We start from the raw sequence: 21,498 nt of genomic DNA on the forward strand, positions 1-21,498 counted from the left end.
ATGTTTTGGAACTACATTTCCCATGATGCTCAACTACACTGCAGAGTGCATGAGCATCATGGGAAATGTAGTTCCAAAACATCTGGGGTGCCAAGGTTCGCCATCACTGCGACTAGGCCCTGCATGTGAATCTTACAGGAACATTTTGCGATTCCTGTGTGCTTCACATGCAGTACTGGGCAGTGCCTTTTTTTAGCCCCATTCATTTGAATGGGCTGAATTCGTACCGCACTACCTGCACTACTTTTTGAACGTGTGGCAACCGCATTGCATGGTACTTTTTTACCATGCTTTCTGGTGCAGCAAAGCAATGCGTTTGGGGTGTCGTTAAGTTGAGCTGACCCCTGCAGCAGATCACACAGGCATTGCGATCGGAATGTGGTGCAGGAACATGGCTCTCACGCACTGCATTATAGTGTGAACAGGCCCTAACGTTTTGGGGGGGGGGGGTTTGGATAGAGTGGAGAGGGATTAGAACCCCTGTCAGGTTTTTATTTCTGTCCGTGAAATTCACACTCTATTTGTTCTGTTTACCATTTTTACATAGTAAAAGAAAATCCCATATTTTGATTTGTCCCCAGAGCAGGAATAGCAAGGATTTTATCCAATTGGGACAATAGTTCTTGTGAACCTGGCGACAACCAGGGAATCTTTCACTCAAGACGGATTTTCTCTCACTTCCCGTTGTGACTCTAGGACAGGAAATTAAGAGAAATCTCCCCAATGGAACACAGATGGCCAAAAAAAAAAACTGACAGGGTTTTTTTTAGAAATTAAAGTTTTGCCTGCGATTTTACACTTGTTTGCTCTGCCTGCTAAAGTGCAGTACGTTCCTCGGTTGGGAGTCAGGAAAGTGTACTTTTTGGCATGAATTCCCAACACTTAAAGGTCTGAACCTAGCCTAAATAATAGTATTTTTTTTTTTGGGGGGGGGGGATCATGTTTTTTTATTCCCTCATTCTTTCGAATTAAAACCTATGAAATAAAAATGTTCATACACACATTCAAAATAAAAAACGAGCCCCACCTATTCTGAAAAAAAAAAATGTGATCTTTGAGCATGGATTAGAAAAGCATAAAGTAACCGAGCGTATAATTGGCTCAAAATAAAGAACATCCAAGACTTAGAGGGAAGAGGGCTCCAGCACAGAAGGGGTTAACCAACCCAGCCAGCTGAACTTCCTGTCAGGAAGGGGTCATGCCAGCCATTCAGCTTGGCTGTAGGCTGGTCACATGATAATCACATGACTGTGATGTCATGTCCCCCCCCCCCCCTTCTTGTAGCATCCTCCATCCCTCTTTAGCTGACTTCCCATAAGAAGGTGAGAAGTAGATTTCTGCGAAGGGCGAGCTCTGGTAACTAGAACAGGAAGTGGCGTATTTCTGGACGCAGGGTGTGTGGTTTATTGGTAGCTGTAACAGCAAAGCAATGTGCTAACCCACAGGCAGGCTCTGCAGGCTGTTTCATGCTACACATAGGCTATTTTTATAAACCGCATGTTTATTAAAAGCTTAATGCGTTTTGTATGTGGACAGAGTGTGAAAAATGGGCAGTTTGCTGGATCTCTGTTTTATACGATTTCCAGGGATGCTTTGTTGCAGGTGAGGTGAACCTAGAGGGTCAACAGCTGTGACTCAAGAAGTGCTAAAGCTGGAGACAGCAAAGCAACTAGCATTTTCAGAAGGAGCAATGGCACCTGACATACTTTTCTCATCGCATCTTCTTGCTGAGAGGCTGAGCCAGATGTCAGTCCAGGAATCTGGCGGATCCCAGCTCCATGGTAGTGATGACGCAGAACCTGGACAGACTTCTGTGACTTCAGCTCGCTTTCTGCTGAAAACGGGTCACAGGAGTGCAAAACTGCACTCCTGTGATCTGTAGGTGAAGTACAGCCAAATGAGCTTTGGCTATGCTTACTTTTCCTTTAAAAGGGTGATGTGTTCAGGCAGGCGTTCATGATCCATAAACTTACATGGGATCAGTAATTAGCGTTGCGTGTTTCTGGATGCCCTGGAGGTGCAGACAGCTACCCATAGACATGAATGGGTGAAGACAGCTGTATGCAGCTATGCACAGCTATTGGCGTAAGGTAGCACATGCACACATATGTAATGTCCTAAATGTAAACTACATGTGTTTGGGTCTTTATGTCTGTGCGCATGCACTGCTTTACACTAGTAGCTGCATACCGCTACCTTTACTGATTCATGTCTCTGGGTAGCTGTATGCAGCACCAGGACATCCTGGGTGCCAAAAAATTGTAGTCTGTTTACTCTGCACGGGCAAATGTATGCATGTCCATGTACCCTTAAAGATGCAGTGAAGGCAGTGACAAATCTTGACATATCTAGGGTCCTTGTAATACAGGAGCCAAGGTCCCCCATCATTAGGTCTGTACCCTCCAATTGTAGACAAAGCTTTGTGTTCTGTAAAACATTTAAATAAATGTCAGTTGTAAAATGCATACACTTCAAAGCATGCTTACCTTTTCTTGCATTCCAGTGTCCCTTGTCTCCTCTGTACCCTGGCATTGCCAAATCTGTGCATGCACACCCATCGCTTTAGCAGCAAATCAGTTAGTTTAAGCATTGCCATAGTAAAAGCAAAGTAAGCGCCACAGGAATGGTGGTGCTTACCATGCCAATACGATGGCAGCCAAATGATCCTACTAGAGCTATGGATGCAAGTGCCACAAATCACACACATGCACACCCAGTACAGCCAATGTCAATCTCATCTCGACAAGAAATATGGAAGCATAGGGGATGGCAAGATGAAAAAAAAGGTATTTACCAAAAGGAAAATTGGGGAATGCTGAAAATGATGGTGAAGGTCTGATTTAAAGTGTAGGGTCCAGGGATGCCACCCGAATCCCTTCTTTGCTACATTAAAGTCACTGACCTAAAGCAAGCATGTGTATTTCAGCTGTGCTGTGCACAGGCTTGGATTTAGGGGACAGAGCAGGATCGGCATGACCCCCACAGACCCTGCAACTTCAAAAGCAAGTCAGAAATGGTAGCTCTTATACAGTATGCCATGACAGTTTCCAGACAGTGTCACTTATTAGACACCTGAGCTTAGGCAGGAGACAGGTCAGCCTCTATGGGGGCCCTATACTTGGCTGACATTTCTTCTCTTCCTATGAGAGAATAAAAAATACACTATTTTTTTATATCACTTGATTACATGCCAAAATTGTATTGCATCTTTTTTAACCAGAAAACAAGTTTACTATGAGGAAGAATTCCACTCAGATAATCATGAGCTGTTAAAGTGTTACTAAACCCACAACAGTAAAATCATTTTGTATATGCAGTAAAGCATGCTTGTTATACTCACTGTGGAACCCAAGGGCTTAATCCCCCTCTTCATTGTGTAAAAAAGGCTGTGTGATCCTGTCTTCTCTGATCCTCCCCTTCTTCCACAGTCCCCAAACTATCTCCTGATAGAACAGAGCCTTGGGGCAAGCTGCACATGCTCAGTTTGGTGTGTATTGCTAGAGAGTTTTTTTTTTCTTGGGAGAGTGCATGTGATCAGCACAGGGCCAATCAACACTGCCCAGACAGAGGGTCAGGAGTCCTAAAGCCTCATAGGACAATCAGGGAAGAATGAAAACTCCTCCTACAAGCTTTACCAGACACTGATAGAAGGCACAAGACTGCTCTAACTGCTCATGAGAAAAGGTATTTAGCAGTTTATATTTACTAAAACTATTGCATTTCCATGTTCTGTGTACTATGGGAGACCAGATATAGTGAATGCAGGCTCCTGGGTTTAGTAACACTTTAATGACATTTCGTCTTGGCCTATAAGCCAAATATTTAGAGCTTTATTGTGCCCATGTATAGGAACTTCTGCCATTGTGCCCTGCTGTGCGATTTTCCAGTACCTTTCTTAGAGACCTGTACTTGGAAAATATAGGAGTTGCTTTGTTCTGAAAATGATAGTTGTTTGGCTGTCATGCGGATCCTTCGGCATTATACTCTGAGGCATAGACCAGAACAAAAGTATTCTGTTTTTTTTTTTTCTACAACCCTACAGTCTCGCTGCAGCGAAGGGGACCACCACTCGGGGCATCAAAAGAAAAGAGAGGGGGAAACTCTGCCATTCAAATAGGGGAGAGAAAAAAAATAAAGGGGGGGCCCGCGCCTGGCACCATGAGCATATACCTTAAAAAAAAAGGGAAGCAATTAAAAGCAAGGCTAAGTAGTAGGAGCATGCGAGGCCTGCAGAACCCGCTGGCGGAAATCGGGATCAGCCAACACCAAAAGGGCCACGTCCAGACTGGAAGACACAAGGAATGAGTCAGGGGCGTAGAGACGCCACTGAGACCAGGCTGCGTCAAACTTCTCACGGTTAAATCTCTTTCACTTTGCAAAGCCAGTCAGCCTCGCTAGGGACCCAGGAGGTTTTCCAGTGGCTCGGAATGAGGCGTTTGGCTGCGTTGAGTAAGTGTGGGAGAGCTCCCCGTTTATATTTCGGGATGGGCACGGGGGGGGGGGCATGCAGGAGGAAGAGTCCGGCAAATCCAGACCGGTACCCGCCTGGATGTGCTTCCACACCATATCCCACAAAAGTATTCTGATCAGGAGTTCACATCTTTCTAAATTTCTAATTTAAAAGCTTGTTGCATGTGATTAGAAACTAATACCCTATGTACACCATTGTTGGAAAAGTTTGCCTCATTTCACATATGTAGTATGTTTGTAACTTAGTAATGTATTAAAGAGATACTGCCACACAGGGCAAAGTGACTGCCTGTGAAAAGCCACCCCACCAGTATTAAAAATAAATAGCCTCTACCTCCATGTGTAGATGGTGCTGCTTTCGGTAAAACAAATTCACCACGAACACTACTGTAAGTACCGAAACTTTAGCTCCAGATTTCATACAGTGAAGGATAGCAGGTCATTCGCTCTCCACCTTTCTCTCCCCTCACCTATTCACAAAACATCTTGCGTTCTTTTCACAGAACACAAGGCATTCTGTGCTTTGACTTGGGGAGAGGAGGGGCGGATGATTGCCACAATCTTCCCCTGGTTCATTCACATAAAGCCTTTGTGGTTGTAAAAAGTTTAACAGTTGAGGGAAGACAAAGATTGATAGCAAGTGACCCACTATTCTGTATGGGAGCCAAAAATGAAGTTTCGGAACTCAAAGTTCTTCGTTTACAGTAGTGTTCGTGTGAATGATACGTAGTTCAGCACCATCTACACCTGAGACACCCGTCACTAGTCCAAAAGTTGTTTTTCCCTATTTTTGTGTGAAAACTTGACTCTTTTCTTCAACTCTTTTTCCTATCTTAGAGGATGAATTTTCCAAGGCTAATCTCATTCACCAAGGCCCGTGAAAAATCAGATTGGTGGGAAAATGGAGAGCATACTAACAAGAAGCTTTTCGAGTCATATTCGGTTGCCACTACAGGAGAAGAGGCTAGAAGCTTCTATGAGAGTCTTATAGGTACTGACAGAGAGTCGGCAGCTCCAAGAAAACCATCACGGAAGCGCAGAGTTCAGAGATCTCCATCACATGAAGAGCCACGTGTAGGGTCTTCAGAGAGTGAACCAAATACATTGGTCTGTGAATCAACAAACCAGAGATTGGGCCACCAGCTGCTCAGATGTTCACAAAACGGAGACATGAAAGGTTTGAGACAGCTCGTGGAAAAAGAACATTGTGACATCAATTTCCGAGATGGATACTATTGGACGCCGCTGATGTGTGCAGCATTTGCAGGTAAAAAAGATGCTGTGAGTTACTTGCTGAAAAAAGGAGCGGCCTGGGTTGGCGTTTGTGAAACTCGAGGCAAAGATGCTCTAACATTAGCACAAGGAGGGGGGCACCAGGAGGTTGTCAAGCTTCTGCAGGATTCTTTGAAGGGTCAGCCGGAGGAATCACAACCAAGGTGAGGAGATTATATTATCCACTTCTGACCAGGCTTTTTCTGAAGATTAAATCTGTATTTTTTGCTGGAAAATAACTTATAACCCCCAAACATTATCATTTTTTGTAGCAGAGACCCTAGGCAATAAAATGGGGATTGTGGCAATTTTTTTATGCCACACGGTATTTGCGCAGCAGTTTTGCAAACCCAATTTTTTTTTTTTTTGTAAAAAATACACTAATGAATAAAAAAAAACATAATAGTTACCTCAATTTTTCCGTATAATGTGAAGGATGATGTTACGCTGAGGAAATAGATGCCTAATATCAAATTGCGTATGCTCATGGAATGGCAACAAACTACGGTATAGTAGCAGAGTAGCATAGCAGAGAGAACAGCTGTGGGAAAAAAAAAAAAAAAGCCTCCCGGTGTCGTGTCGAGGAATGCCCTCCGTCGGATAATGCCCGGGTCGGACTGCGCATGCTCCGTAAGTGACGTCACCCTGTCAGAACAGCTGATCGGTGGGTTGGCGCGTGCGCAGTCCGTCGGGGGCACAATCCGACGAGAGACAGAGCGGGGAAGAATCTGTCAGATTCTGACTCGCTCTGTAGCGCGTGCGCAGTCCGTTGGGGGCATTTCTCGATGAGAGACAGAGCGGGGAAGAATCTAATGTCAGATTCTCTCGCTCTGTACGATGATTACACATATGAAGATTCTAACTCGCTCTGTACGATGATTACACATATGAAGATTCTAACTCGCTCTGTACGATGATTACACATATGAAGATTCTAACTCGCTCTGTACGATGATTACACATATGAAGATTCTAACTCGCGCTATATATATATATATATATATATATATATATATATATAATATACTTATACTATGTATGTATATGTATATATATATATATATATATATATATATACACACTATACTATAGATACTATATATATATATATATATATATATACTATATATAGTATATTATATTATATAGTATATTATAGTATATATATATATAGTATAGTGTGTATATATATATATATATATATATATATATATATATATATATATAGATAGATATATAGATATAGATAGATATATAGATTTAGATATAACTCATATGGCACACATTAAAGGGGCACTCTGAAATACTATGATCAGTACTCATATGGCACACATTAAAGGGGCACTCTGAAATACTATGATCAGTACTCATATGGCACACATTAAAGGGGCACTCTGAAATACTATGATCAGTACTCATATGGCACATATTAAAGGGGCACTCTGAAATACTACGATCAGTACTCATATGGGACACATTAAAGGGGCACCCAGAAATACTATGATCAGTACTCATATGGGACACATTAAAGGGGGCACTCTGAAATACTACGATCAGTACTCATATGGGACACATTAAAGGGGCACTCTGAAATACTACGATCAGTACTCATATGGGACACATTAAAGGGGCACTCTGAAATACTAAAGGGGCACGCCAACTGCAATAATAAAGGGGCACTCTGACCGTGGGTCATAAAGGAGCTATGTGACTGGGACACATAACGGGGCACTCTGATAGGGACACTGATGTAAAGGAGGACTCTGACGGGGACACTGGATGTAAAGGGGGACTCTGACGGGGACACTGATGTAAAGGGGGACTCTGACTGGGACACTGATATAAAGGGGGACTCAGGTCCCTGTGAAAATAAAGCATTGGCCCCAAACAAATGTATGTGCCAAATTTGGTGCCCCTGAGCACCGTGGTTCGGCTACCACAGGGCCCTACATTTAAGCTAGCCTGGCCCATTATGTTAATCTATGGTGCAGCCGCGATCAGGAATTTGAGGGGCCACAGATCGGGCCCCAAATTAGTCCAGAGGCCCAGAGGTAGGGAAGGTCTTCCTTTATCACCTCTACATTTTTGAGGTCGCTAGCCTGAAGTTTTATGGTCCGCTTTTTAGGGGGCCCCTTGGGAGTGTGTGGCCCTCTGGCACTAATGCGGAGTGGGGATTGGTGAGTACTGCAGGAATCTCTGGACTCTTAGCTATTTAACAATATTTGCAGAGCCTGGCTCTGCAGTTCCTATGTCCTGCGGTGGTTGGGCAAATTCCACCCCCATGAAGGTCCTCATGAAAATTAAGCATTGGCCCCAAAAAAATTTTGTGGCCCCTGGGGGTCCTCTAGTAACCCTATACCAAGTTTGGTGCCCCTGGGCAACATCGTTCCGCTACCGTGGGGCCCTAGATTTAGGCTAGTTTGGCCTAGCCTATGGTAATATATGGCGCAGTAGGGAATTTTGGAGGGGCCACAACGTGGGCCCCAAACATGTTCAGGGAACCTGGACTCTTTCAGGGCCTGGGCTGTGGCCCCCTCAAATTCCCACCCCCATCAGAGTCATGGATTAACATAGCGGGCCAATGTACCATAAATTTAGTGCCCTGTGGTACCCAAATCACGGGGGGATATGGTCACCAAACTTGGTACAGGGATACTAGCTGACCCCCAGGGTCACACACATTTATTTGTGGACGATGCCTAATTTTCACGAGGACTGGCATGGGCGTCAAATTTGCACAAATACTGTAGAACATAGGTACCAGTAAGCCCTGCTCCGCAGGTAACATTGGATAGCTAAGAATATTGGGATTAATATGGTTTCCAGCAGTGCCTTCTCCACGGTACTGCCCCAGGGCCACACACTCCCAAGAGGCCCCTGAAAAAGTTGACCAGAAAATTTCAGGCTAGCTACTCCAACATTTTCAGAGTGGTAAAGGAAGATCTCCCCTACCACTGTGCCAAATATGGTCCCCTGGACTTGTTTGGTGCCCGAGCTGGGGCCCTGCAACTGTGCCCACTCAAAGATTGCCATACTGCACCAAGCTGACCTAAATTATGGGCCTAGTGGTACCTGAACCCTGGTGGCTAGGGGCCTCAAACGTGGCATGGGCCACATGCTTTTTTCAGGACCAATGCTTAATTGTTACAGGGACCTGCATAGGGGTCGATTTGGCTAACCACTATGGAATACCGGAACTGCAGAGCAGCGCTATACAGACACTGCTAAATAGCTAAGAGTCCAGCTAAGAGTCCAGGGATTCCTGCGATATCCAGCACTCCCCGCTGCATGGTACGGGCCGAGGGCCGCAAACTCTCAAGTGGCCCTGGAAATAGCTCGGGCCCAAAATTAGTCTGGGGGGCCATATTTTGCACGGAGGTAGGGGAGGGCTCCCTTTACCAAGCATTTTGGAGTCACTAGCCCAAAATGTACTGGTCAACTATTTCCAGGGCCACTTGAGAGTTTGCCAAGCTTCTATAAATGTAGAGCCCAAACCACGGGGGTTCAGGGCACCATACTTGGCAAACTTATACTAGAGGACCTCCAGTAGCCACACACATTTTTTGGGGGCAATGCCTAATTTTCACAGAGACTGGCATTGTGATCGAGTTTGGCCAAATATTGCAGAACATAAGTAATGCAAAGCCCCGCTTTACGGGTAATATCGGATAGCTAAGACTATGGGGATTAACTACTTGTCGACCAGGGCATAGCCCAATGATGGCTACAGCATGGTCGGCCTATTCTGGGAGGGCGTACAGAGACATCCCAATCGCGCTTCCCACGGATTGTGTTAAAGGGCCAACGACAAGGGCCATTTACCATGTGATCGCTCCATCCAATGACAGAGCGATCATTTGTCAACAGAACGCTGCATGTCTGGTTTAGCTCTCTCTTCGCACGCTGTACACACCGATGGGCACCACCCCTACCTCATCCATGCCCATCTCTGCCTCATCCATGCCCATCTCTGATTCATCCATGCCCATCTCTGCCCTATTTATGCCCACCTGTGTCTAATGCCCATCTGTGTCTAAATCATGCCAATGAGTGCCTCCTCATTTGTGCCTCATCAGTGTGTCCCTCATCATGCAGCCTGTTTCCCCCTGTCATTCAGCCCCTGTCCCCGCCGTCATTCAGCCCCTGTCCCTGCCGTCATCCACCCTGTGTCCCCGCCGTCATGCAGTTCATGTCCCCCCGCCGTAATTTGGCCTGTGTCTGTGCCTCCATCAGAGTCCTCCTTTACATCCAGTGTGTCCCTGTCAGAGTCCTCCTTTACATCTGTGTCCCCATTAGAGTGCTCCTTTACATCCAGTGCTTCCCTATCAGAGTCCCCCTTTATATCAGTGTCCCAGAGTCTCCCTTTACATCAGTGACCCATCAGAGTTCCCCTTTACATCAGTGTCCCCGTCAGAGTCCCCCTTTACATCCAGTGTCCCCGTTAGAGTCCTCCTTTACATCAGTGTCCCTATCAGAGTGCCCCGTTAAGTGTCCCAGTCACATAGCTCCTTTATGACCCACGGTCAGAGTGCCCCTTTATTATTGCAGTCGGCGTGCCCCTTTAGTATTCCAGAGTGCCCTTTTATTATTGCAGTCGGCGTGCCCCTTTAGTATTTCAGAGTGCCCCTTTAACCACTTAAGCCCCGGAGGATTTGGCTGCTAAAGGACCAGGGGTTTTTTTTTGCGATTTTTTTTTACTGCATGAATTTAACGGACAATTGCGCGGTCGTGCGACGCTGTACCTAAACGAATTTGACGTCCTTTTTTTCCCACAAACAGAGCTTTCTTTTGGTGGTATTTGATCACCTGTGCGATTTTTTGATCACGCGCTATAAACAAAAGAGCGTAAATTTTGCAAAAATAACAATATTTTTCACATTTTTTTATATGAAATTCCCCAAAAAAAAGTAAAAATCAAAATTTTTTAACATTTTTCGGCCAATTTGTTTTATGCTACCTATGTTTGGTAAAAAAAATCGCAAAAAGCGTATTTTGATTGGTTTGCGCAAAAGTTATCGCGTTTACTAACAAAGGGAAAGATTTTTGTCATTTTTGGTGTTTTTTTTTTAACGCGTAATGGCGGCGATCTGCGATTTTTTTTTTTTTTCGGTACTGCGACATTGCGGCGGACAGATCGGACCCTTGACTGACATTTTTGACACTTTTGGGGGTACCAGTGACATTACTGCAGTAATCAGTGCTATATATATGCACTGTTACTGCAAAAATGACACTGGCAGGGAAGGGGTTAACTTTATTGGACAGGGAGGGGTTAAGTGTGTCCTAGGGGCGTGATTCTAACTGTGTAGGGACATTCCTATTGGTGTAAAAGCAAAGATCAAACGTTCTACATAGTAGAACGGACAGATCTTCACTTTTACACAGGGAGAACTGACAGGCAGCTTGTTTACACAAGCTGCTCTGTCTTTCTCCCTTCACAGGAGCGATCGCAGTGTGACTGGCGGACATCGAGTCCGCCGGTCACACGCGCTGACTTGTCTGTGAACGAGCCGCGGCGGGCGCGCGCCCGCCCGCGATAGGCTCGCAAGTCAGTGACAGGCGAGTGACGTACCGATACGTCACTCTGCCTGGCCGGGGCTGACCGCCGCAGTATATAGTCGTGCGGCGGTCGGCAACCGGTTAATGTGTCCCATATGAGTACTGATCGTAGTATTTCAGAGTGCCCCTTTAATGTGTCCCATATGAGTACTGATCGTAGTATTTCAGAGTGCCCCCTTTAATGTGTCCCATATGAGTACTGATCGTAATATTTCAGGGTGCCCCTTTAATGTGTCCCATATGAGTACTGATCGTAGTATTTCAGAGTGCCCCTTTAATGTGTGCCATATGAGTACTGATCATAGTATTTCAGAGTGCCCCTTTAATGTGTGCCATATGAGTACTGATCGTAGTATTTCAGGGTGCCCCTTTAATGTGTGCCATATGAGTTATATATAGCTATATATATATATATATATATATATATATATATATATATATATATATATATATCACTATATAATATACTATACTACTATAATATATGTATATATATAAATATACTATATAATATACTATAGTACTATAATATATATAATATAATATACTATATATAGTATATATATAGTATAGTATATATATATATATATATATATATAGTTACATATAGCGAGTTAGAATCTTCATATGTGTAATCATCGTACAGAGCGAGTTAGAATCTTCATATGTGTAATCATCGTACAGAGCGAGTTAGAATCTGACATTAGATTCTTCCCCGCTCTGTCTCTCGTCGAGAAATGCCCCCAAATGGACTGCGCACGCGCTACAGAGCGAGTCAGAATCTGACATTAGATTCTTCCCCGCTCTGTCTCTCGTCGGATTGTGCCCCCGACGGACTGCGCACGCGCCAACCCCAGCCGATCAGCTGTTCTGACAGAGTGACGTCACTTACGGAGCATGCGCAGTCCGACCCGGGCATTATCCGACGGAGGGCATTCCTCGACACGACAGGCAAACTATCAGCAAAGTCTCCCAGTAACTATAAACAAAAATGATTACATTGTATCTTTTCCTTCCCTCTGCCAGGGAGAAAGGAAGTTTAACCTCTTAAAGACTGGATCTTTTTCTGACATTTGTTGCTTGCAAGTTAAAATCAGTTTTTTTTGCTAGAAAAGTACTTAGAACCCCCAAACATTTTATATATTTTTTTTTAGCAGAGACCCTACAGAATAAAATGGCGATTGTTGTAATATTTTATGTCACACTGTATTTGCGCAGCAGTCTTTCAAACGCAATTAATAGACTTTAATGAAAAAAAAAAAAAAAACGTAACAGTAAAGTTATCCCAATTTTTTTTTGTTACACAGAGAATCGTGAGAGAATCTTGATCTTTATTCCAAGCTAAAAAATCGTGATTCTCATTTTGGCCAGAATCGTGCAGCTCTAGTGTGTATATGTGTGTATATATATATATATATATATATATATATATATATATATATATATAATAATGTGTGTGTATTGCAGTCGGTAATTGGTTATTTTTAGCAAAATTTAGCAATCCCAACATTCCTGGGATGTAACTGTTTTTTGAAACCCTAAAATCGATGGGTTTAGTTCAGCTTTATGATTTACTGCTGTTCAGGGGCTCTGGGCTTCAGTAAAATGCCTGCCTCCAGCAAGAAGAAACAGGAGCAATGCTGGAAGCATTTTACAGCACACACTAAATTCATCCATAATTAATGTGGAATGCATGTTCCTTGCTAAAGAACATTATTTTTAATCAAGTTGTTATGGATAAAGTTCTACTTTAATGAACTGAGTGAAAGTGGCCCTATTAGGTAATTTGGCTACAGAGCTCCCCCTGCAGTGGCTTGCAGTGACATTAATGTGCAGTGGGGGACCAGGAGATCCACTCTCCCTGAAGTGCCTGTTTCTCAGCAAGCTTCAGAGGACAGTGGCATGGACAGGAGTGTTTGTGCCCACTTTTTACCATGGCCAAATCTCAAGTTACATGCACGCCCAACTCAGCTCCACATTTGCCCTTATATACCTACCCTTTGTTCCCCTACCATTCTGTTAATCTGCAGTGTCAATGCCTAAGTGTCGCTTAAATTAAAAATGAATCAGCACAAGGGACAAAACTTACAGTCAGTAGGATGTGTCCTTTGTGCTGATTCCACTACTGTTAGTTGAAAGGCATGCTACAGCTTCTATGAATGAATTACGTTTTATGAATGCGGGATGAGAGGATGATTAGTCGCTCCTCCCCATCCATCCATAGATCACTTTTCATTCATAGAAGCTGTAGTATTGCAAGGCCATTACAACTGGGTTATTTGAGAAGCCCACCTTTTTGCTGTTCTAAGTTAAAGAGAATGCAATGGCGAAGGAAGCATAATCATTGTGATAATGTTTGCTGTAGTGATGTAGGGGTTTTAGGGAAAAACCATAGCACACAGCAAGGGACATGCTATCTTACGCATGTATAACTGTCCTACAGTTGCAGTGCATTGAACCCTTCAACAGAGCAAAGCTTTCCCTCACCATGTGCTGGAGAGGTGAGTATAAACCTCTACCTTATACAGTGTATTGCTGTCGGAACCTTTTTTTTTCTCCCACTTACAGGTTCGCATTAAAACCAAATTAGCCACTTCCAGCCCAAGGACATAATATGACGTCCTGGACTTTGAGTGCAGCTGCAGGCATCATTCAGATATCCTCTTTTGCAGCCGGTTATTCCTTGCACGGTAAGAACAATCATAGCAGCAGTTCAGCCGCTTGATCGTTCTTACAGGTGGCGGGAGGGGCGTCGTTTACCCCCCGGCCGCCCTCTGGTGCTTTTACTGGCTCGCCCGAGCAGGAATCTGCCGGTGACAGAAGTCTACCATAGAAAATCTTAAAGGACCAGATGGTCCCCAGTTTTCTCTATGACTCTCGGAGGCCCGGGCGCAACGTTGTGTCCAGTCTGGCAGTTGTAAATACTGCCATGGACTCAGCTGGAAAGGCCGAGATTGTTTGTTTGTTTTTTTGATTTCAGTCTTTCCAGCCTAGAGGAGAAATGTGGGGTCTTATGTTAAAAGATACTTCAATCAAAAATTCACCATGGAATCACAAAATTAGTATGAGTAGCGCCGATAGCTCACACATCATTAATCAATTAATGACAAGCAAATAAAGAGTCCTTTGAACGTTTTACATATGCAAATGAGGAATTTCACATACAAACTTCCATCTCTAAATATATAAGGAAAATGGTCTTGCAACAATCCTCTCCACCAAGTAGGGGTCACCAGTGTATTATGGGGTCACCAAACTGCAATTCCTCCACCGTTGTGACAAAAAGGGGGGGATGGCAACTCACCAGAACATATGGCCCACCTATTCTCATAGGACAGGCAAACATGCTTATACACAAGTCTCCCTCATGGATCAGCCGCAACTGCAGAACTAGGCATCCCTGATGATCTTTAGGCTGTACCATGCATCCCTTTTTCTCACAATGTTTCACCCATCAAGCAGGTATAGGGAAAACAAAAAGGAGTCGCACTAGTGTGATACTGCATAAACCACTTCCCACTTTATTTATCACAAACCCAAATAAAATGCACTCACAAACGCAAGGAAATAACAAGCCTTCATAATCACATATCGGCTTTCGAGCAATACAAGGAGGCAAATAAGAAAAGTAAACAAGAAATCAAGATGGCTAAAATCAACTTTGAGAGACAAATAGCAGAGGATAGTAAAAAAAAAACCAAAGAAATTCTTTAAATATATCAACAGCAAAAAAACTAAGGCAGAGCATATTGCACACATAATTAACAATGATGGGAGGATGGTTACAGAGGACACTGAAAAAGCAACCGTGCTAAATGCTTTTTTCTCGTCAGTCTTTACACAGGAAAAGGAGGGGTACACTGACCATGACTGTATGGTTAGTAGTAATAAACAGGACTTGCCACCATGGCTAACAGAGGGGGAAATCAGGGAAAGGCTGGATAAACTTAACACAAACAAATCACCAGGCCCGGATGGCATACATCCGAGAGTACTCAAGGAACTCAGTAAAGTTATATCGAGACCACTGTACCTGATCTTTGCTGACAGTATTAGGACAGGAGATGTACCCGGGGATTGGAAGAAAGCTAACGTGATTCCAATATTCAAAAAGGGCCAGAGGCATATCCCGGGAAATTATAGGCCTGTCAGTTTGACATCAGTAGTATGTAAACTTCTGGAGGGGATGATAAGGGACTATATCGTAGAGTTTGCTAAGGACAACAACATCATCAGCAGTAATCAGCACGGGTTTACAAATGGGCGTTCTTGTCAAACCAATCTCCTAACATTCTACGAGGAGGTGAGCTGTGAGCTAGATAGGGGGAGACCAGTGGATGTGGTGTACTTGGATTTCGCTAAGGCGTTTGATACAGTTCCCCACAAGCGCTTAATTTATAAAATAAGGTCTGCAGGTATCGATAGCAGGGTTTGCTCTTGGATACGGAACTGGCTAAGAAGGCGTGTCCAAAGGGTAGTAATAAACAGCGCATACTCAGACTGGTCTGAGGTGGTAAGCGGGGTCCCCCAAGGCTCAGTCTTGGGACCAACCTTGTTCAATTTATTCATAAACAACATTGAGGTCGGGATCAGTAGTTCAATATCAGTTTTTGCAGATGACACAAAATTGGGCAGGGCAATAACTTCACAACATGAAGCAGATATCCTACAGAATGACCTGGACAAAATAACAGAGTGGGCAACGACATGGCAAATGAGGTTTAACGTGGAGAAGTGTAAGGTTTTGCACTTGGGGACTAAAAACATAAAAACACAATACACGTTAGGAGGGGAGCCCTTGGGGGAGTCAAAAATGGAGAAGGATCTGGGAGTCTTGGTTGATGATAGATTAGGAAACAGCATGCAATGTCAAGCGGCAGCTTCCAAAGCCAACAGAATATTAGCATGCATAAAGAAAGGGATGCATTCCAGAGATAAGACTATAATCCTTCCACTTTATAAAACTCTGGTCCGACCGCATCTGGAGTATTCCGTCCAGTTCTGGTCGCCAGTCCTCATGAGGGATGTGTTGGAGCTGGAGAGAGTCCAGAGAAGGGCAACTAAACTAATTAGGGGATTGGAGGACCTTGACTATGAAGAGCGTCTACAATCGCTTGATTTATTCTCCCTGGAGAAGAGACGTCTGAGGGGGGACATGATAGCAATTTATAAATATCTTAATGGGGATCCCAGCTAAGAAAAAAAGCTGTTCATTCGAAGGGATTGCATGAGGACTCGAGGGCATACAATGCGATTAGAGGAGAAGCGTTTTAACCTCAGGCAACGCGGGGGGTTCTTTACTGTTAGGGCAACAAGATTGTGGAATTCTCTACCACAAGAAGTGGTTTCTGCGGGTAGTATGGTGGCTTTCAAAAGACTTTTAGACTTACATCTCAAGGATCAGAACATTCAGGGGTATGGGAGATGATTACAGCCACACATACCTACACAGGTTGAACTAGATGGACTATTGTCTTTATTCAACCTCACCTACTATGTAACTATGTAACTATGTAACATATAATCAGAGTAACACGGGTGCACTGGTAGGCGATGTTGGTCTAGCTCACCCTCTCCACGCTGATGTTCCGGACCTCCAAAGCCTCCTTACGTGTCACCCAGGTACTTCCAGTCGCCATAAGGTTCATGCTTTGACGCGTTTCGTCATTTCCGACTTCTTCAAAGGGCGTGAACCTCACGGCACGGCTTCCGGATTTATACTGGGAAATGCTGACACTTCTGACGTCAAATTGGTGGCACACCCACTTATGCTAATCTACTCTGCTAGTGAATAGCCGACAGTACTTCCGCCCGCACTAGACCGATGAGTAATCACAGGCTCTTCCGCCCATACCCGTCTCACAATCCGGATACGATATAGGAAGCCCAGAATATCAAGTATTATTTCCAGATACTTATACCGTATATATTAGGCGGGACTAGAGGAATCAGCAATTAGAACTACTCTCCTCAGTGTGTCAACATCCCTGTCCTAAAACCGCTAATAGCAAGTGTCAATACATACATAAAATTATAATACTATATTCAGCATAAATTACAACAAATACATAATAAATGTAAAAGATGCTCAAATACTGGAATCAAATTTAAAATATAACTATATATATATATATATATATATATATATATATATATATATATATATATATATATATATATATATATGTATAAAAAATATATAAAATCAGCGCTCATTATAAAAATAAATATTTATTTGCTTGTCATTAATTGGTTAATGATGTGTGAGCTATCTGCGCTACACTACTCATACTAATTTCATGATTCCATTGTGAATTTTTGATTGAAGTATATTTTAACAGATTTCCTTTTAAAGTAGCTGCGATAGGTCTGTAATAGGACTCAGTGATTTGATTTTACTTGTGGGCAGGGGATATATTATGATATATTGCTGTTTGGTGATATTTATATATATATATATTTTTTTTTTAGTGTGGGGTCTTATGCTCTTATGCAGCTGTTCTCAGCTGCATAAGAGCAGGTGGGAGGGGAAGCAGCAGTACACTGAGCTTCCCAGTGAATGGCTGTGGAGGAGAGGCGTGTCAGGCCAAGTCTGATAATTGGAGAAGACCACACTGAGTTCCCAGCATAGCTAGAGAACTGTCAACAGGGTGTAAAATTGCTCTGGTAGCTGCTAAGTCAGTGCAGCAAGAGCAGAGCACAAGCTTGTGGAACCACAGGTGCCAGCAGAACTACAGAACCAAAAGGCACATCTATGAAAACGGAGCTTGTTTACTTTGAGTACTTACGTTTACTGCTGTGAGGATTGGAGGATCCAGGTCTACAGAGCAGTGTGGCAGTGCTTTATTCCGGGTTGTACAAGTCCTTAATGGTCTTTCAAAGCGTATATAAAGTTTCCTTTTGGTGAGTGTCCATTACCACAGGGGGAGCACGGTGATGTGGTGAAGGTGTTTTGTAGATTGATGAGGCACCGTGGTGAAGAAAGTGATTTATCGCTATACCTGAACATTCCACAGATGACTTAACACCGTATGTCTACACTATATTGCATCATCCCAGCACTTTCACTTTATTGGACTATTTTATTATATTAATTTTGTTTATATTATTTATAAGTTTTCATTGATATAAGCGCTGCTAGTGTATTGTTGTTTTCTACTTTGAGCAATTTTACACCCTGTTGACATTTGATTTCTTATAATAGAGGCTGCTCCATTATACATTATATTTTTATATGTATAATTTCTTATATATTATTTATTACGTTAGCGCTGGGTGAGTGGGTTTATTACATTTGTTTCATACCTACTCCTATTTTATTGATAGCTAGAGAACTGACCACAATGTGCTCTCCTGCTTAGTGTAGTCAGTTTTTAATAGAAAAGCAGATGATCTGGCAGGAACACCAGGGATTTCACACAAAGGATGCAATACAAAGTGAACAGGAGACTTTCTCATACAAGTAAATGGTACAACAGGCACATATCAGGAATATGAAGTGTTTGGGTAACAAACACTTTAAATATTTGCTTTGTTACAAGTAGTTAAAGTGGAGGTCCAGCCTAACACTAAAAATGCTACATCTATAGACATCCACGATCTAACACTAACCTATCTAGCCCTGTACTGTAAAGAAGAAATTAGTATACATACCTTTTCTGAAGCCGCTCTGGTCAGGTCCCATGTTGAACTGTCAGCAGCGGCTATGTCGTGGAGGCAGGTGCAGAGGAGGCAGCCGACAACGGAAGCCCCATGGGTGTCGTCATTTCCCATTCATTTCACACCCGTTGTCGGCTATCTCCTCTGCAGAGCTTCCGCCAATGGAGACCAGAGCAGCTTCAAAAAAGGTATGTATACTGATTTCTTCTTTACAGGGCTGGATAGGTTAGTGTTAGATCGTGGAGGTCTAAAGATGTAGCAATTTCAGTGTTAGGCTGGACTTCCACTTTAAACTACTGTTTTTGTCCTGGGGTTCTTCATTAAGGTTTGTGACCAGGTGCAAATTACATCTTTAGCAATTCCCAAGCCCCTTCCAAGCAATCCTGACTCCTGAGACATGGATAGGGTAGACTCTACAAACTCACTATGTAGTGTGCAGAGCCTGAGGGAGTTAATGCCTACACTGGGTACTGTCCCTGTGGGGTGGTGGTAGGGTTGTGGCCTATGGAAACAAAGACTTTCAGAAAAATGCTCTCTTCACTGTATCTTCTTGGGATCCAGGCTGTGTTTAAAAGGGGGAACAGGTTTATAGCAACACTGCAGGTAATGCAAATGGTGCATACTCTACAGCCTGACTTCAAAAAAGTTTGAATAAATTGTCATTTAATTCTACTTTGTTAATCTGCTATATTAATAAAAGGAAAGCATAACTTGTTTAGCAGTAACTGTAAAGCTGACATGCCAATTTTTATTTTGCAGGACACAGCCATTAGAAAGGAAGTACTGCAATATTTGCAAGACGCATTATCAGGAAGACAGCATAGACACACACGAACGATCTACCGTACATCTCTTCAACAAAAAAAAGAAACTGCCATCTACATATTATGCTATCCCAGAGCACAATGTGGGCTTTAAGATGATGCTTAAGGAAGGCTGGGATCGGGAGTCAGGCCTGGGACCTGAAGGGACAGGCAGGAAATTTCCTGTTCAGACAGTTCTCAAGAGAGATCAAAAAGGTCTTGGCTTTCACAGTGACCAGAAGCCTAAAGTCACACATTTTGCTGCTAATGACATGCTAGCTGTTGCTAGGTCACAGACTAAACATGTAAGGACAGAAAGGGTGGCTACAGTCAGCAAAAAAGAAGAAAAAAGGAAGGAAGCCAAAGCTAAAGCCTGGGAAAGAGATTTGAGGACATATATGAACATCGATTTATAATATTGTGTTTTTTTTACCATATTCTTTCATTTTCGCGACAATAGGATCAGTTGCACAATAAAAGAACCTTCTTTCAGGCAACAAATGGAGTCATGTATGAAGAAATTGCATAATACAATTAATGCAAGTCACTACAAACAAACACAAAAAAAGGGTTTAGAGGGATGTGTCTCTTCAAGAGGCATCTACCCAGGGCAGGACCACCAAGCACAAGTCCACAAAAATAAAAGCTGTGTGGTTCTGTTAGATGAACATATATATGTCACTGACGGAGAGGCATAGGACCCTCCACCAAAAGTTTTCTAGGGAACATTTAAGAGAAATCTAAATCTGGAAGATAACGGGTTTTGATGTTTATAGAAATGCTCTGAATTGTGCCTTTCTAAAGAAGATACTGAAAGCCCAGCTGACCTTTCAGTTTCAATCCGCTAAATACATTTCAGGTGCATGAAAACAAGAAGTCAAGTCTTCTGCTGGCCATACACTATACGAAAAATCATTCGAACTCCTTTTCGAATAACGAACACTTGGCCATGAGAGAAAACGATTTTGCCATTGCGCAATGACTGACCGAATTTTGATCGATAAATCGTTCGAAGGACATAAATGAACCAGTTTTTCATTCGTTTTGTCACATATGCCTAGTGCAAACAGATCGGATGAGAAAAACATTAACCTTTTATTGTTCGCGCGGCAGAAATTTCCAAACTTGTCCTTCGTTTTTTTGGCTCAAAAACATCACAACTGATTACCGATCTGTGCCCATTACCTGGCCGAAAAACAAAAGAACTGTCCAAATGATGGATTGTCAAATGATTTTTCATATAGTGTAAGGCCAGCATATCAGTTGGTTTGTCAGCAGACTGTAGAGCAGCCTTTTTCACAACAGGAGGCCCAGGTTTCTTCAGGGGTGCCTTGGCAAAATGCATAAAAATTGTATACACCCAAGCAGGTGGATCAAGCCTGCCTTTTAGGCACACACCGCCCCATTGTGCATCATCACAACCTTCTAGCCGCCGGTGTCCTAGCAACCATTGATGTCATTGGTTGACAAAGAAGACGTCTGGTGCCTGCATAGCATCCTTGTTTGTCATTCCCCTACCCCCCTCTGTCAGCTCTGGGATAACACATTAGCTGAGTGAGTGAGAGAAATTGAGGGAAAAGTGAAATGCTGGAATACTAGCCAGTACCAGTGTGCAAAGGTGTATTTGCTTTTAGAAGAATAAATTACCTCTAATATTGGGCAGCCTACATGTGTGGATGTTGCTGCATTATGTAAAAAAAAAAATTAGTTTAGTTTTTTACATTTTAGAATGAGA

At 43.1% G+C, this 21,498-nt stretch overlaps 1 protein-coding gene across 2 annotated transcripts; it reads left to right on the top strand.

Annotated features, from left to right (window-relative positions):
* Positions 1-1,268: 1,268 nt before the first annotated feature.
* GPANK1 (G-patch domain and ankyrin repeats 1) lies at positions 1,269-20,252 on the top strand. 2 transcript variants are annotated; one of them, XM_082262679.1, is made up of 3 exons: positions 1,269-1,356; positions 5,308-5,906; positions 19,720-20,251. In XM_082262679.1, exons 2-3 carry the CDS (start codon positions 5,311-5,313, stop codon positions 20,177-20,179), a joined length of 1,056 nt encoding a protein of 351 aa, XP_082118805.1. In that variant the 5' UTR covers positions 1,269-1,356; positions 5,308-5,310; the 3' UTR covers positions 20,180-20,251. The 2 variants fall into 2 exon arrangements, with proteins under 2 accessions (XP_082118805.1, XP_082118806.1); XM_082262680.1 differs by having other exon boundaries at positions 1,304-1,394; positions 19,720-20,252.
* Positions 20,253-21,498: the final 1,246 nt, after the last annotated feature.

This window comes from Pelophylax lessonae (assembly GCF_965119305.1).
Source record: "Pelophylax lessonae genome assembly, chromosome: 7".
Taxonomy (NCBI): Eukaryota; Metazoa; Chordata; class Amphibia; order Anura; family Ranidae; genus Pelophylax; species Pelophylax lessonae.